Source organism: Bufo bufo, chromosome 4 (genome assembly GCF_905171765.1).
Source record: "Bufo bufo chromosome 4, aBufBuf1.1, whole genome shotgun sequence".
Taxonomy (NCBI): Eukaryota; Metazoa; Chordata; class Amphibia; order Anura; family Bufonidae; genus Bufo; species Bufo bufo.
The window spans coordinates 252,666,946-252,681,053 of NC_053392.1; the positions used below are offsets into that span (position 1 = coordinate 252,666,946).

Sequence of the window (14,108 nt, forward strand, 5' to 3'; positions counted from 1 at the left end):
ACTCGCCCGTGTGAAAGGGGCCATAGACTGTCTAGGTTTACGCTAAGGCCCCTTTCACACAAGCGATTTTTCCACATGAGTGCAATGCGTGACGTGAACGCATTGCACCCGCACTGAATGCTGACCCATTCATTTCAATTTGTCTGTGCACATGAGCGTTTTTTTTCACTCATTAATTTTGCGTTGCGTAAAAAATGCAGCATGTTCTATATTTTGCGTTTTTCACGCAGCCCTGGCTGCATAGAAGTGAATGGGGCTTCAGTGAAAAACGCATTGCATCTGCAAGCAAGTGCGGATGCAATGCATTTATCACTGATGGTTGCTAGGAGATGTTGTTTGTAAACCTTCAGTTTTTTATCACGCGCGTGAAAAACGCATCAAAACGCATTGCACCCGGGCGGAAAAAACTGAACGCAATCGCAGACAAATCTGACTGAACGTGCCTGCAAAATGGCGCGAGTTTTACTGAACGCATCCAGACCTAATCCGTCACGCTCGTGTGAAAGAGGTCTAAGGATTAATAATACATTACAACCACTGGCCTATCAGACAGGAAAAGATAAGTACGCATATTATAGTCGTACATTTGTGGCATACTGCGTTGAAGGGCACCAATAGGGCAGTAACCTACTACACAGTGGAGCGCAAAAATGACCAATCACGTGACACCGACCGCGCATGCTCAGCACTAGGACAATGGAACGCCCAATGTGCGGCGCTTCTTTCTGCGTGAGCGTTTGACGTCTAGTTACGTGCTATCTGCGCATGCGTACATCCGCCGGTCTGTATGCTTCTGTACTGAGACTCATCGGCAGACATGGAAGAACAGAGCCGGAGTCAACAGACAACCCCGAGCGGGAAAGGCAAGGAGGCCGGCGGCGAGAAGCGCGATCCGGCGAAGGATAAGAAGGAGGAGCAGGAACTGGTGAGATACGGAAGGGAAGAAGCTGGCTGAGTGCAGCAGAGAGGCAGCGGCCTAGATCGGAGAGAGCTGAGTCACCCCGGCTCGTCCATAACAGGTTCACATGGGGGTGCAGCCGGCTCATGCACATGCTGTGTCACCGTACTGGTGTGCAGAGCTGACTGGTACTGGAAGTGGCACCGTGATTGGAGGTGAAGCAGGGGCAGGATCTGCCCGCACATGTGATACCTTCTATCCCCTGCCCTGCTGACAGCGCTATTGTCATCCATAATGGGTTAATGCAGAAGTTGAACTGTTGTCACAGGACTAGGAGGTCCAGACATGACATCCACACCAGGGCCCCTCAATCTGTATGATCAGTAGTGGTTCCCTGTGTTTGAATACCAGCTCCCCCTATGAGCCTCTACGGGTCAGCTAACCGGGGCGTGCGACAGCAAGGAAATCAGATTCCTGTAGCTGTCCTAAACTGTGCCTGACCGAGAGTGTAGGAGGGGTTAAAGGGAACCTGTCACCCGGATTTTGTGCATAGAGCTGAGGACATAGGTTGCTAGATGGCCGCTAGCACATCCGCAATACCCAGTCCCCATAGCTCTAAGATTTGATAGATATGCAGATTAGGCCTCATGCACACGGCCGTGTTCCGCGGCCGAGAGCGGTCCGTGGTAACCCGTCCGGGATTCCTGCTGACAGCAGGAGCGCACGGCGTCATTGGTTGCTATGACCCCGTGCGCTTCATTCCACCGCTGCTGTACAGTGATACACTCGTATAGATCATACGAGTGTATTACTATAGTGCAGCAGCGGCATGAAGCGCACGGCGTCATAGCAACCAATAAAGCCGTGCGCTCCTGCTGTCAGCAGGAATCCCGGACGGGTTACCACGGACCGCTCTCGGCCGCTGAACACGGCCGTGTGTATGAGGCCTTAACCTGTGAAGGAGCCCAGCACCGCCCCGCATCCTCAGAATCTCCTCCTTGCTCCCCGACGTCAGAAAGCTAGAGCGCCGTAATCTCGCGATGCACGAGCTAGCGCATGCGCAGTTCAATCCCTGAGACTGATGCCAGTACAGGGAAGGAACACTATGACGACACTGCGCATTCGCTAGCTCACACATCGCAAGATTGCGGCGCTCTAGCTTTCTGACGGGGAGCAAGGAGGAGATTCTGAGGATGCTGGGCTCCTTCATGCTGGACTCATCTCAGGGACAGGACTCATCTCAGGTTAATTTGCATATGTATCAAATCGTTTTTTTTTACACAATAAAAGCACACAGAGCTATGGGGACTGGGTATTGCGGATGTGCTACCGGCCATCTAGCAACCCATGTCCTCAGCTCTATTGCCAAATTCCAGGTGACAGGTTCCCTTTAAAGGGCATCATGACAGTAGCTACCGGCTCTCTGTTCATAACAGGCAGGCAGCCAAGGGGACGTGATGGTACCGCAGCAGCACCACTGCCCATACACCTCACACAATTCAGGAATCGCTGTATCAGCAGTCCCTCACTTACATACAAGTGTTTATTAAATGTGAGCTGTTTCTATGGATCAGTTAGTGTTAGGGTACTTTCACACTTGCGGCCGAGGAATCCGGCAGGCAGTTCTGTCACCGGAACTGCCTGCCGGATCCGTGAAAACGTATGCAAACTGATGGCATTTGTCAGACGGATCAGGATCCTGATCTGTATGACAAATGCATTGAGCATGCGCAGACCGCAAAAACGGATCCGTTTTGCCGGAACACTCGGGCCGGATCCGGCATTAATACATTTCAATGCGAAAAAATGCCGAATCCGGCAAGTGTTTTGGAAAAATGGACAGAGATAAAACCGCAGCATGCGGTGGTATTATCTCTGTCCTGAAAAGTCAAAAAGACTGAACTGAAGACATCCTGAACGGATTGCTCTCCATTCAGAACGCATTAGGCTAAAACTGATCAGTTCTTTTCCGGTATTAAGCCCCTAGGACGTAACTCGGTGCCGGAAAAGAAAAATGCTAGTGTGAAAGTACCCTAAGTACTGGATGTAAAACCAGTACTTAGATATAGTCCTAGTGCTCTTTTACACGAGCGTGTCCCTTGCGGGAATCGTGCTCCGTGTGAGAGAGGGATCGTGCAGTCTGGACTACAGAAGAGCATGATTGAAGCAGTGTGCCTCTGCCTCACCTTTCTGTACCGGAATCATACCGACAGCTTTAGGTCAGTATGATTCTGTTACAGGAAGGTTAGGCAGAGGCAACCATGCTCTTCTGTAGTCCAGACCGCACAATCCCTCTCACATGGAGCATGATTCCCACAAGGGACACGCTCGTGTGAAAGAGCCCTTAATGACTTGCACATTTTTGGAAGCTCCAGATACGGATACACGGCAACAAAAAAGGGTATAACTACATTGCGACATGTGTTGCTGAAGAGTTGCGCAACATTTTTTGTCATGATGGTCAATGGTGTTGTACAGCAATATGCTGTGACCAACGCGTAAGTTGCACTAAAATCCAACTTTTGCGTCGCAGCATGTCGCACCATTGACTACGATGGAATAAATGTTGGGCGACAAGAAGTTGCACGACAGACACATGTAGCCTAAAGAGGTTGTTATATATTGGACATTGGGGGCTTATCACTAGGATAGGTGCAGGTCCCATCTCCAGAATGGGACCCCCTGAACTGTGCAGAGAGAGCAGTCATGCCTTCACGGCCACCCTCCATTCATTTCTATGGTACTGCTGAAAGTAGCCGAGCCGGTGCACGCTCCGGTCATTTCTATAGGACTTCAGAAAATAGCTGAGCTCCCTTAGGCCTCTTTCACACTTGCGTTGTCCGGATCCGGCGTGTACTCCACTTGCCGGAATTACACTCCGGATCCGGAAAAACGCAAGTGTACTGAAAGCATTTGAAGACGGAACCGTCTTCCAAATGCTTTCAGTGTTACTATGGCACCCAGGACGCTATTAAAGTCCTGGTTGCCATAGTAGGAGCGGGGAGCGGGGGAGCGGTATACTTACAGTCCGTGCGGCTCCCCGGGCGCTCCAGAATGACGTCAGAGCGCCCCATGCGCATGGATGACGTGATCCATGCGATCACGTGATCCATGCGCTTGGGGCGCCCTGACGTCACTCTGGAGCGCCCGGGGAGCCGCACGGACGGTAAGTACACTGCTCCCCCGCTCCCCGCTACACTTACCATGGCTGTCAGGACTTTAGCGTCCCAGCAGCCATGGTAACCACTCTGAAAAAGCTAAATGTCGGCTCCGGCAATGCGCCGAAACGACGTTTAGCTTAAGGCCGGATCCGGATCAATGCCTTCCAATGGGCATTAATTCCGGATCCGGCCTTGCGGCAAGTGTTCCGGATTTTTGGCCGGAGCAAAAAGCGCAGCATGCTGCGGTATTTTCTCCGGCCAACAAACGTTCCGTACCGGAACTGAAGACATCCTGATGCATCCTGAACGGATTACTCTCCATTCAGAATGCATTAGGATAATCCTGATCAGGATTCTTCCGGCATAGAGCCCCGACGACGGAACTCTATGCCGGAAGACAATAACGCAGGTGTGAAAGAGCCCTTACTCAGCAATTTTCAGAAATGAATAGAGAGTATGCTGCACATGTATAGTGTGTGTTCTTGAGATAAGTGCCATCCCAGAGGTGACACTGGTAGCTTGTCCTAACGATTATGCCACCAGTGCCTACAATGAGACCACCTCTTTAAGCTGTCATCTGCCTTGACAGGTCTGTATGTAGAAGTCATGATGATGCCAGCCTGTTGTAAGGCTACGTACATGGGCTCGCTCTTAATAAGTCCTCCTACAGTCTGGTCCTGTTAGTTGATTTTCTGAGCTGCAGTTGTATTGGGACCTGTTTATTTGTAAGCCAGTGTACCACCTACATCAGTGCTGGGTACATGGCGTATCCTTCCAGTAATCTGCACTGGGGTCATGTACACCAGCCTCGTTTCTCCCACTACCCATCATATTGTCATGCAGAGTCTTGATTTAGAGGAACGGCATGCGACATTTTTTCCACTTTTATTGTGCTGATTACTACTTTGCGGCACGGACTGTGAGGGAGAACTGCTCATGAGTACCATACAACATTGCGATAAACCTGTCCCTTCATATTCTTGTTTTCACAGTCGGAAGAAGACAAGCAATTGCAGGATGAACTTGAAATGCTTGTGGAGAGACTGGGGGTCAGTATCCTGCTGTTCTATATTCACCATGTGCTTACTGGGGAGCATCCCCATCATTTTATCACTTTGTCAGTTTGATATATATGGTCCCTGCTCTGAGAAGTTCCTGTTGCCTCCTTCCTTCCTATTGCCATGAGGAATTATAGAGGACCTGCTACGTCCTCCAAGGCTGTGGCCTTTACCTCCCAGTAGCCATTGCTTCACAGATTCTGGTTCGCTTTTTTTTGCCCTAGGCACCCCATGTTCCAAGGCAATCGGTGCAAATAGTTTCCGATCCTGGTATCCTATTGAGTCCATGTATTGTGAAGAGGGGGAGATCAGTGGTAATCGGAGCGCAGGTTTACTCATAGCTGAGAATCATGTCCCCTAGATAGTGCATTGCCTCAAAGTGCCTGCCAAAACTACCGACACCGATGGTGATTGCTTGGGAAGGGTAGGGGGGCGACTAGGGGGAAAAAACGTGCTGGAATCTGTTGAACAGTGGACACCGATGTTGGAGGACATGACAGGTCCTCTACAAACAAAAGGTCCGGTTTTGCATTTACAACGAATGGGTTTTTCCCCCTCTAGGAGAAGGATAGCTCACTTTACAAACCGGCTCTGGAGGAACTCCGTAGACAGATTCGCTCTTCCACCACTTCTATGACTTCTGTTCCCAAACCTCTGAAGTTCTTGAGACCACATTATGGGAAACTGAAGGAAATATATGAGAGTATGGAACCTGGAGAAAATAAGGTGAGTGTTGGGTTGGTACTTTTGTTTTAAAACCAGTCTAATGTGTTATGGGGATGTCTAGAGCCCAAATACCTTTCATTAGTTATAATGGCTCGTTTTGTCTAGAGAGCAGTGATTAGCAGGAATAAAATGGCCGCCGTCCTATTAGTACACACACAACCTGTCCTAATCACACAGGAGGACAAGTTACTTCAGACCGACCACTGTACTTCATGTCGCCTCATGAACTCCATTCCTACAGAACGTCAGCTGAAGATCATATTATACTGTATTCAAGATCATTATCCCTGACAAGCAGAGCAGAGAGGAGGATGCGGCAGCTCTTTACCTCAGTGTTGTGAAGTAACTTCTCTTCCTGTATGATTAGGACAGGGTTTGTGTGCACTAATAGAACGGCGGCCATTTTATTTCTCCTAATGATTGCTACCTAGACAAAACGAGACATTATAGCTAATGAAAGGTATTTGGGAATATAAAGTAATATTTAAGTATTTTCTTAATTCCTGGATAACCCCTTCAAATTACAGATCCTCCAGATGAAGGTGGAAAACCCCCCCTTTTTTTTTTTTTTTTTTTTTGTGCTTGTTTGGAGCTCTGCATAATTTGGGTTTAATAGGATTGATGCAGTAAATGCTATTTATATTCTTAGTTAGAATTGGGATTACACTTGATAATGATTGCTTATTCTCTTTCCTTAGCGTTTTGCTGCTGATATCATTTCCGTTCTTGCTATGACTATGAGTGGTGATAGAGAATGTCTTAAGTACCGACTCTTTGGGTCACAGGAAGAACTGGCATCATGGGGACATGAATACGTAAGGTAAGGCAGGAAACCATGTCTGGGTGTTTTCCTCATGTCTTTACTGACTGATATAAGTGGAGGTTCTACATGTTGGTTACTCCAGCTAACTAAATACAGAGGCCTAAAGGGCTTTGAGAATTCAATGTTTCTCGTGCATGGCATTGGGGGACACAGCACCATGGGTATATGTCCAACTACCACTAGGAGGCGACACTAGACATAAAAAAAAGTGTTTGCTCTTCCCCGTTGGGCTATACCCTCTCCACAGACACTAGGCAGACCAGTCTTGTTCTAGTGTCCATAGGAGGCAGACCTGACCTACTTTTTGTGCAGGTCATCCTGCTACTTTTTTATTTTATTTTTGGCTCCATCGTGTTCCACTTTAGTTGCCCCCCTGCGGGCGTGTACTCAGGTACCTGGCAGCCACCCAGTACCCAAATCTGCTTCCGCAGTGGAATTCCGGCAGTCCCACTGTTCACGTGTTGAGTCCGCTGAGGGGGTGGTTACTGCTGCGCCTGAAGATGTCTGAGGGTGAGTATGTTAGATTAGGGTCTCCCACTCTCCTTCCCGGGCCTGCGCGCGTTCCCCTCCCTCTCCTCCCTTCCCGCATACCTAATACAGCTCTCCTTGCTGTGTGGGTAAATGCCTTGCCTCTGATACAGTAGGTTGTGGATTCAGGCCCCATTAGAAACTTTTATCTCCCAGCTGTATCCTGGCCCCAGAAGCCCCCTGGCCTTCCGTTTTTCACTCTCTGGGGGTCGCTTCTTAAGTTCTCTCCCCCACCTGGCCCCCGTTCGTCGCAGCAGCTCTGGGGCACTTCCGCGATCGCGGCCGTTCGTCCTCGGCCACGCTCCACTAATTTAGCCCCCGGCTTTTCGGGCCTACTAGGCCACAACTCCCCGCCCACTTTCTGTCCTTCCCAGGCTTACTCCGTCACCTCCCCTCCGTGGGGGGAGCCTGGGAGGGGCCTCTCCTGCCTGCCAATCCAGCTCCAGGTTCCCTGCTCTCTCTCAGAGGGGCGGTTCTTCCTCCGGCTGTCGGCTCGTGCTCTCTCCGGGTCGCCATCTTCTGCTCTCCTGCTTGGGGTGCGCTGCACAGCTCCTGGGGTCTGGTAGGCAGCCTCTGGCTGAATTACTCCGCAGGCTCTTTTCCCTCCCTCCCCTCTCGTTTGCTGCATTCTCCTGCAGCCCTGCCACCTGCTCTATAGCTGCTGCAGCACCTCTTGGGGAACGTGACATCCGGGGACAGATAGGACAGCCCTGCTGCTCTATGAGGGCCTCCTCTCCCAGCCTCTGTCATGCCCCACTCTGACGATGTGCGGAGGTCGGCCAGGATTGCAGCATGAGTTTAGTATTTGTTTTGGTGCCGTGCTGGATCCGCCTCTCATCAGGTGCACTGGGTGGAGTCATTAGTTTTAATGGCCTCCAGCTAAGTGCTCTGAGCGGATTATACTGATCATTTTGGTCTGGGAAGTTTGGAGGGAAGGTTGGCTGTCAGTTCCTGCTCTCAGAAGATAAGTGTCATTTCTAGTTTGGTTGTTTGTGTCATCTATCCCATCCAGGTTCTGTGCGAGCAGCCTGCTCGCAATCTCCCTACTTCACCATCTCAGGGAGTTCAGGGTTTTGTCAGTCCAGGCTGGAGGACACAGCACACCTACCTTCAAGGTCTGTCTGTGGGCTGAGCAGTGCAGGGAAAGAGGTCAGGGATAAACTAGGAGGTGACCCTTCCCCTGTCTCTCGTCCAGAGCCTGGTTGGTGTGTTATCTTTTATACTGAGTGCACGTCCGTCGTGACAGCCTCCCTATCGGATCGCCACGTATCATGTGCATCCGTTGTCTACGGAGGTTTCCATGTGATCGCCTTGTCCCCCTCCCAACCTTTTGTGTGTGGGTCCCCCCTGAATGGGCTCCCTCCATGTCAAGCCATGGGATCCTTGCCTGACTCGCCCAATCCCTGGCGGAGTTGCTGGAGCGCTGCCTACAAATTGCGGTCTCCTCTCCATCCCCCCAGGGTCCTCCCTACAGATGGGTCACGCTCAGGTACAGGGTCACGCAAGGAGTAGCCCACGGACCCTCCTCGGGTGGTCTCAACTAGCTTCCACCCCTCCTCGGAATCCTCGGGTCCCCCAGGACAGGCCTGAGGCTGGTGACGAAGCCTTCTGTCAGTTGCATCTGGGGACACCTCTGCACCGATTCCCTCGGAACAGAGCATCAGGCGGTCTTCCACCATGCAGAATCCCTCTGTGAGGTCAAGACAAACGTGCACGGTGGAACCTACCCTACCCAGGTTTGGTGCCCCTCTAGTGGACTTTTGGATGGCGCTCTCCTGCCTGCACAGGTAATTACCGCACAGGTAAGGCAGTCGTCTCCGTGCTTAACAGCTGGCACACCTACGCGGTGTCTCTGGTACGTACGTCCTCGTAGGCTGTACACGACAGACCTTCCTGGTTCCCCTATCCAGGGGCTATATTCTGGGCAAGCTGATGATTCAGGCAGATGCCACTTGTAGGGTTGGCAACCCTTCTCGGCCTCTAAAGGTTCTTTTGTAGTGCCTGTACCAGAGAATACAGGCCGGCTTCTATACCGTGGCGATTACATCTGTCTGTTTCCAGCCGCCTTGTTACTTTCATAGGTTAGAGTACCTACACCTACTCCAGATGCTGTAGCCATTACTCCTGACTGGCTCTATGGTGTTCCATGCGGCACTATTTCCCCCTACCGGGCGAGATATACAGGCCACCCACAGGGTCCCCCTCCTCCCCCCATCATTGGTGGCAGTGGGAAGTTCCGATCGGAGTCCCAGCAGTGTAATGCTGGGGCTCCGTTCGGTTACCATGGCAGCAAGGAGTCACGCTACTGAAGTCCTGGCTGCGATGGTATGTTAGTGCGCAGCATTATACTCACGTGCGTCGTGGCCGCTGGGCGCTCCTTCTTCTGTGTGTGCGGCAGATTGCTAATGTTTATAGCATTAGCAATGCGCCGCACAGACCTATGAGAAGAAGGAGCGACCGGCGGCCACGGCGCACGTGAGTATAATGCTGCTCACTAACATACCATCGCAGCCAGGACTTCAGTAGCGTCCTGGCTGCCATGGTAACCGATTGGAGCCCCAGCATTACACTGCTGGGACTCCGATTGGAACTGCCCACTGCCACCAATGATGGGGGTGGGGGGGGGGGGGAGAGAGAGGACCCTGTGGCCACTGCCACCAATGATTAATACTGGGGAGGGAGGGAGGGGGGGGTGGGTTGGGAGCAGATCAGAGGCTGGGGGGAGCAGATCAGAGGCTGGCTGTCATGGTCAGCTCCCTGCTGTTGTTTGCACAAAGCACAGGGCAGCAGGGAGAGTGTAAAGTCCTATTCACCCTAATAGAGCTCTATTAGGGTGAATATGACAAGGGTTCTAGCCCTTAAGGAGGCTAATAGTTATTAAATAAAAAGTAAAAAAAAAAAAAGTTTAAACACCCCCCCCCCCCCCCCCAATATAGAAAACAATATATCGCATATCGCACATGCTTAGAATTATATTGCAATATAGATTTTAGGCCATATCGCCCACCCCTACCTTCACTATCTCCAGAGGCTGTTGCCCTTGCTCCTGTCTGGCCTTATGGTGTACCTTGCGGCACTATTTCTCCCTTAACGGACGAGATATTGAGGCCACCTTGTATTGCCGTGGCCACTGCACCTACCTCATCATAGTGTGCACCAAACAGCCATCCTACTCCCTTCTTAGAGTTCCTGCACCGTCTCTGATGCTGCAGCCGTTACACCTGTCTGGCTCTATGGTGTACTATGTGGCCCTGTTTCCCTCTTTTCTGGTGGAATAGAGGGCCTCCTTCAGTTGCCATTGTACTTACTTAATTGTGGTGTGCACCTGTCGTTCTTTGTGGTACCGTGCGGCCCTATTTTCCCCTTCCCGAGCGGAATATAGGTACCATTGCTACGGGGCAGCCGTTGCACTTCTCTGGTCCTAGGGTGCTCCATGAGGCCACATCGCTCTAATCTTAAATCTAGTACCTCTACTATCTCCAGATGCTGTACCATTGCACCTCTCTGGTCGTATCTCTGCACTACACAGCTGTATTTCTACCTTACAGGTTGAGGACCTGCTCTCTCCAAATGCGGTCGCATTCCCGGATGCTGTGGCATTGTTTCCACCCTCCTTAGAGCGCAACATGCAGCCACTTTACCTCGGTTTTAGGCGTGTATTTTTAGTACCCATGTGCTGGGCCCTATGGTGCAATCTGTGGCCCATACAGTTGCTGTATTACTGGGTGCTTCCTTCCCCGGGCTCTAATCTGTGCTGCGGATGTTGGTTACTTCCCTTTTTGGTTCTTCCATACATCTGCCACTCCGTTACTGTCGTGCTCCTTGTACTTCTCAAGGCACTGTCCACAACGGCCATCTTGGTTCAGCATGTACATGGTAACCATATCTGGCAGGAGTGGGCCAGCCCAACCTCCTCCTCCACCTTGTCGGTCTATTGCCCAGTATAGGGCTGATCTGATGGGTGGTCCACATACAACCACGCTCCCTACACCATGGCCAGGTGGTTGTTGGCTTTTGTGCTAGGGTTGCTTTTGCCATCCCTATCAAATACTACTGTCTGCTGCACTCCGCGTTCCCCATATTATAAAGGAGTACCCGCATTGTTTTCTATTACAGGGCGGACCATTCCTGGTGGAGTACAGTGATCTCCACTGGATCTTCTCCGTGTTGGGGTACATAGCTTGGTGTGCACCGGCCGCTGCAGCAGTTTTCGGCCATCACCGGATGTCCTCCGCCACATGGAATCCTTCTGGGGTCAGCGACATTATCCTCGCTGGACGTCCTCCCTAATGAGTTAGGGACAGAGCCACTGAGCGCCACACACCTGCCTAGTAGCAGAATTTTCTGCTGATTCCTCTGGCATCGGACAGGGTTCCGTAGTTCCTTCTGGGTCCGGGTGTTCCCTTATATTCTCTGCTTAGTTGTACTATCTAACAGAGGGCAGTCCCCTGGGACCTTGCTATTGTCTGCGCCCGTCTGGTACTCTCTCCCCCTGGGAGTCTTCTGTATGTCGGTCGCAGCTGGTTTCTACATTTCGTGTAGTCACTCGTTTTTTTTTATGGCGACTTCGCCATTCCTTATGCATATGGGTGTCTGTTGTTTATGTGGTACAACCCAAGCCGCTGTACTTGCCCTCCCCGGGACAATGTATGCAGATTGCTAGACACTATTCTTGAATGGCTAGTTGTCCATGACCAGTTCCTTCCCATATAATGGTTCCTTTAATTTTTTTTCTTGGATATTCTGGTTTTTGTTGTCCTCTGGTGATTCAGTTCCTGGTTCCTTGTGAGCCCATAGCGGGTACTCCTTTTTAGATTCCTTGTCCCCGTTCTATTGACCACACTGATTCTGTATGATGATCGTTGTTTGGGAGGGGCCTGGGTTGATTGTTCCCCTTGCGGGTTCCAATAGCCTTGTGGACCTCTTGGGATTCGTGTTTATCTTCCCATCCTCCCACGTCAAGTACCTGGTGTTGAGTGGTTTAGTGCTACCGTTTGCATTTCCACCTTATGGTCTCCTTCGGGAGGGACTTCCTCCTGTTTGTAGAACCTTCCTCCTTAGTCTGGTGGGAGTGCTCTCCTTCTCCTCCCATGTCCCTGATACTTCATTTGGCCGGAGTTTCTCCGGCCTTGCGCTTCTCAGCGATATTTTGTTTTCAGAGGCTCGTTCCTCGTCTCCTGTTTTTGAGATGCAGGGCTTATCTTATCCTTTCTTTTTTCTGGCCTTTACTTACAACCCCCTCCCTTTCCAAGGGGTGGCGGTTTCCCTTAGCGCCTTTGGGGTTTTCACCTTTCAATAGGATGCTTCACTTCATCACCTGCTTTGCGGTGGCGGTAGTCCTGCTCCCTTCATATGTGAGCCTTGCTATGGCTTCCCTCACTCCAGTGTCCCCCTGCTGAGATTTCCTAGGCCTGCATCTGGTCCCCTTTTTTCCCTGATACTTAATTTGGCCGGAGTTTCTCCGGTCTTGCGCTTCTCAGCAGTATTTTGTTTTCAGAGGCTCGTTCCTCGTCCCCTAGTTTGGGGATGCAGGTCTTATCTTTTCTCTTTTTCTGGTTTTTACTTACAACCCCCTCCCCTTCCAAGGGTTGGCGGTTTCCCTTAGCGCCTTTTTGGGATTTTTTCCTTTCAATAGGGCGCTTAACTTCTTCACCTGCTTTGCGGTGAGGGGAGACCCGCTCCACTCACACATGTGAGCCTTGCTATGGCTTCCCTCACTCGTTTGGCCTTCAGTGATTCCATGTTCCCTTGCTCCCCTGGCCCGTCAGGGGTTGGCCTCAGGGTCTTTGTTCTTTCACCTGAGACTATTAGAATGTTAGGTAGCTCCGATACGTGGTGCTGTCCTACTTTTCTCTCCAGCCTTCGGCTGAGCTCGGGTTTTCCCTTTTGCCTCCTTCTTGCATTTGGGTCGTTCTCCCAGGCATTTGTCCTGGGGTGCTGGCAGTCGTCACTGTGGCTTCCTTGGGGTTTCTCCCTTGTTATGCGGCTTCCTGCCTATTCCATGCTTTTCTCCTGTTGGGTCACATGGTTCTTTCACACCTGTATGCCCAACAGGTGGCTTGGCTGTTCTTTTCCCACCCTCGGGGACTGCTTTGGGACGTCCCATGGTGCTGTGTCCCCCAATGCCATGCACGAGAAAATTCGATTTTTTTGTACTCACCGTAAAATCCTTTTCTCGTAGTAGGCATTGGGGGACACAGATCCCACCCTATGTTTTTTACTTCCGCTTCTCCGGGCTGGTCTCTTGATCTTTCCCGGTATGGGAGTTGTTGGTTCCTTGCCTTTCTTCTCTCTCCTACTGCTTTTGGTACAAACTGATTAGCCTAGTGCCTGTGGAGAGGGTATAGCCCAACGGGGAGGAGCCAACACTTTTTAGGTCTAGTGTCTCCTCCTAGTGGTAGTTGGACATATACCCAAGGTGCTGTGTACCCAATGCCTACTACGAGAAAAGGATTTTACGGTGAGTACAAAAAAATCCAATTTTTTCTGCCACCCTTAGGGCTCTTTCACACGAGCGGATCCCGTGTGTGGAATCCACTGCGTGAAAGACAGCCAAGCCCCGTTCCGGACAGCAGAGACACTGAGCATTAACATGATTGATAATGCTCCGTGCCTCTCTGTGATCTTTTTACTACAAAATCAGTGAGATTAAGTGGTCACTGTAATTTTGTAGTAAAAAGAATCAGAGAGGCACTGAGCATTATCAATCATGTTAATGCTCCGTGTCTCTGCTGTCCGGAACGGGGCTTGGCTGTCTTTCACACAGCGGATGTCACGCACGGCATCCGCTCCTGTGAAAGAGCCCTTAGGCATTCTTCTTTCTTAAAGCTACGCATACTCCTGTGAATTCATTTTAATCAGTTTGTAGCCATTATTTAAAATATACCTAAACACTGTTTTAAATACACTTTATT

General features: G+C 50.8%; 1 protein-coding gene across 1 annotated transcript in view; it reads left to right on the forward strand.

Annotated features, from left to right (window-relative positions):
- The first annotated feature begins 747 nt into the window (after positions 1-747).
- PSMD2 (proteasome 26S subunit ubiquitin receptor, non-ATPase 2) overlaps positions 748-14,108 on the forward strand; it is a 43,808-nt gene continuing 30,447 nt past the window's right edge. The window contains exons 1-4 of the mRNA XM_040428514.1: positions 748-925; positions 5,052-5,108; positions 5,679-5,843; positions 6,542-6,663. Coding sequence (XP_040284448.1) covers positions 818-925; positions 5,052-5,108; positions 5,679-5,843; positions 6,542-6,663 — 452 coding nt within the window. The 5' untranslated portion in view covers positions 748-817. The remainder of the gene's footprint in view (positions 926-5,051; positions 5,109-5,678; positions 5,844-6,541; positions 6,664-14,108) is intronic.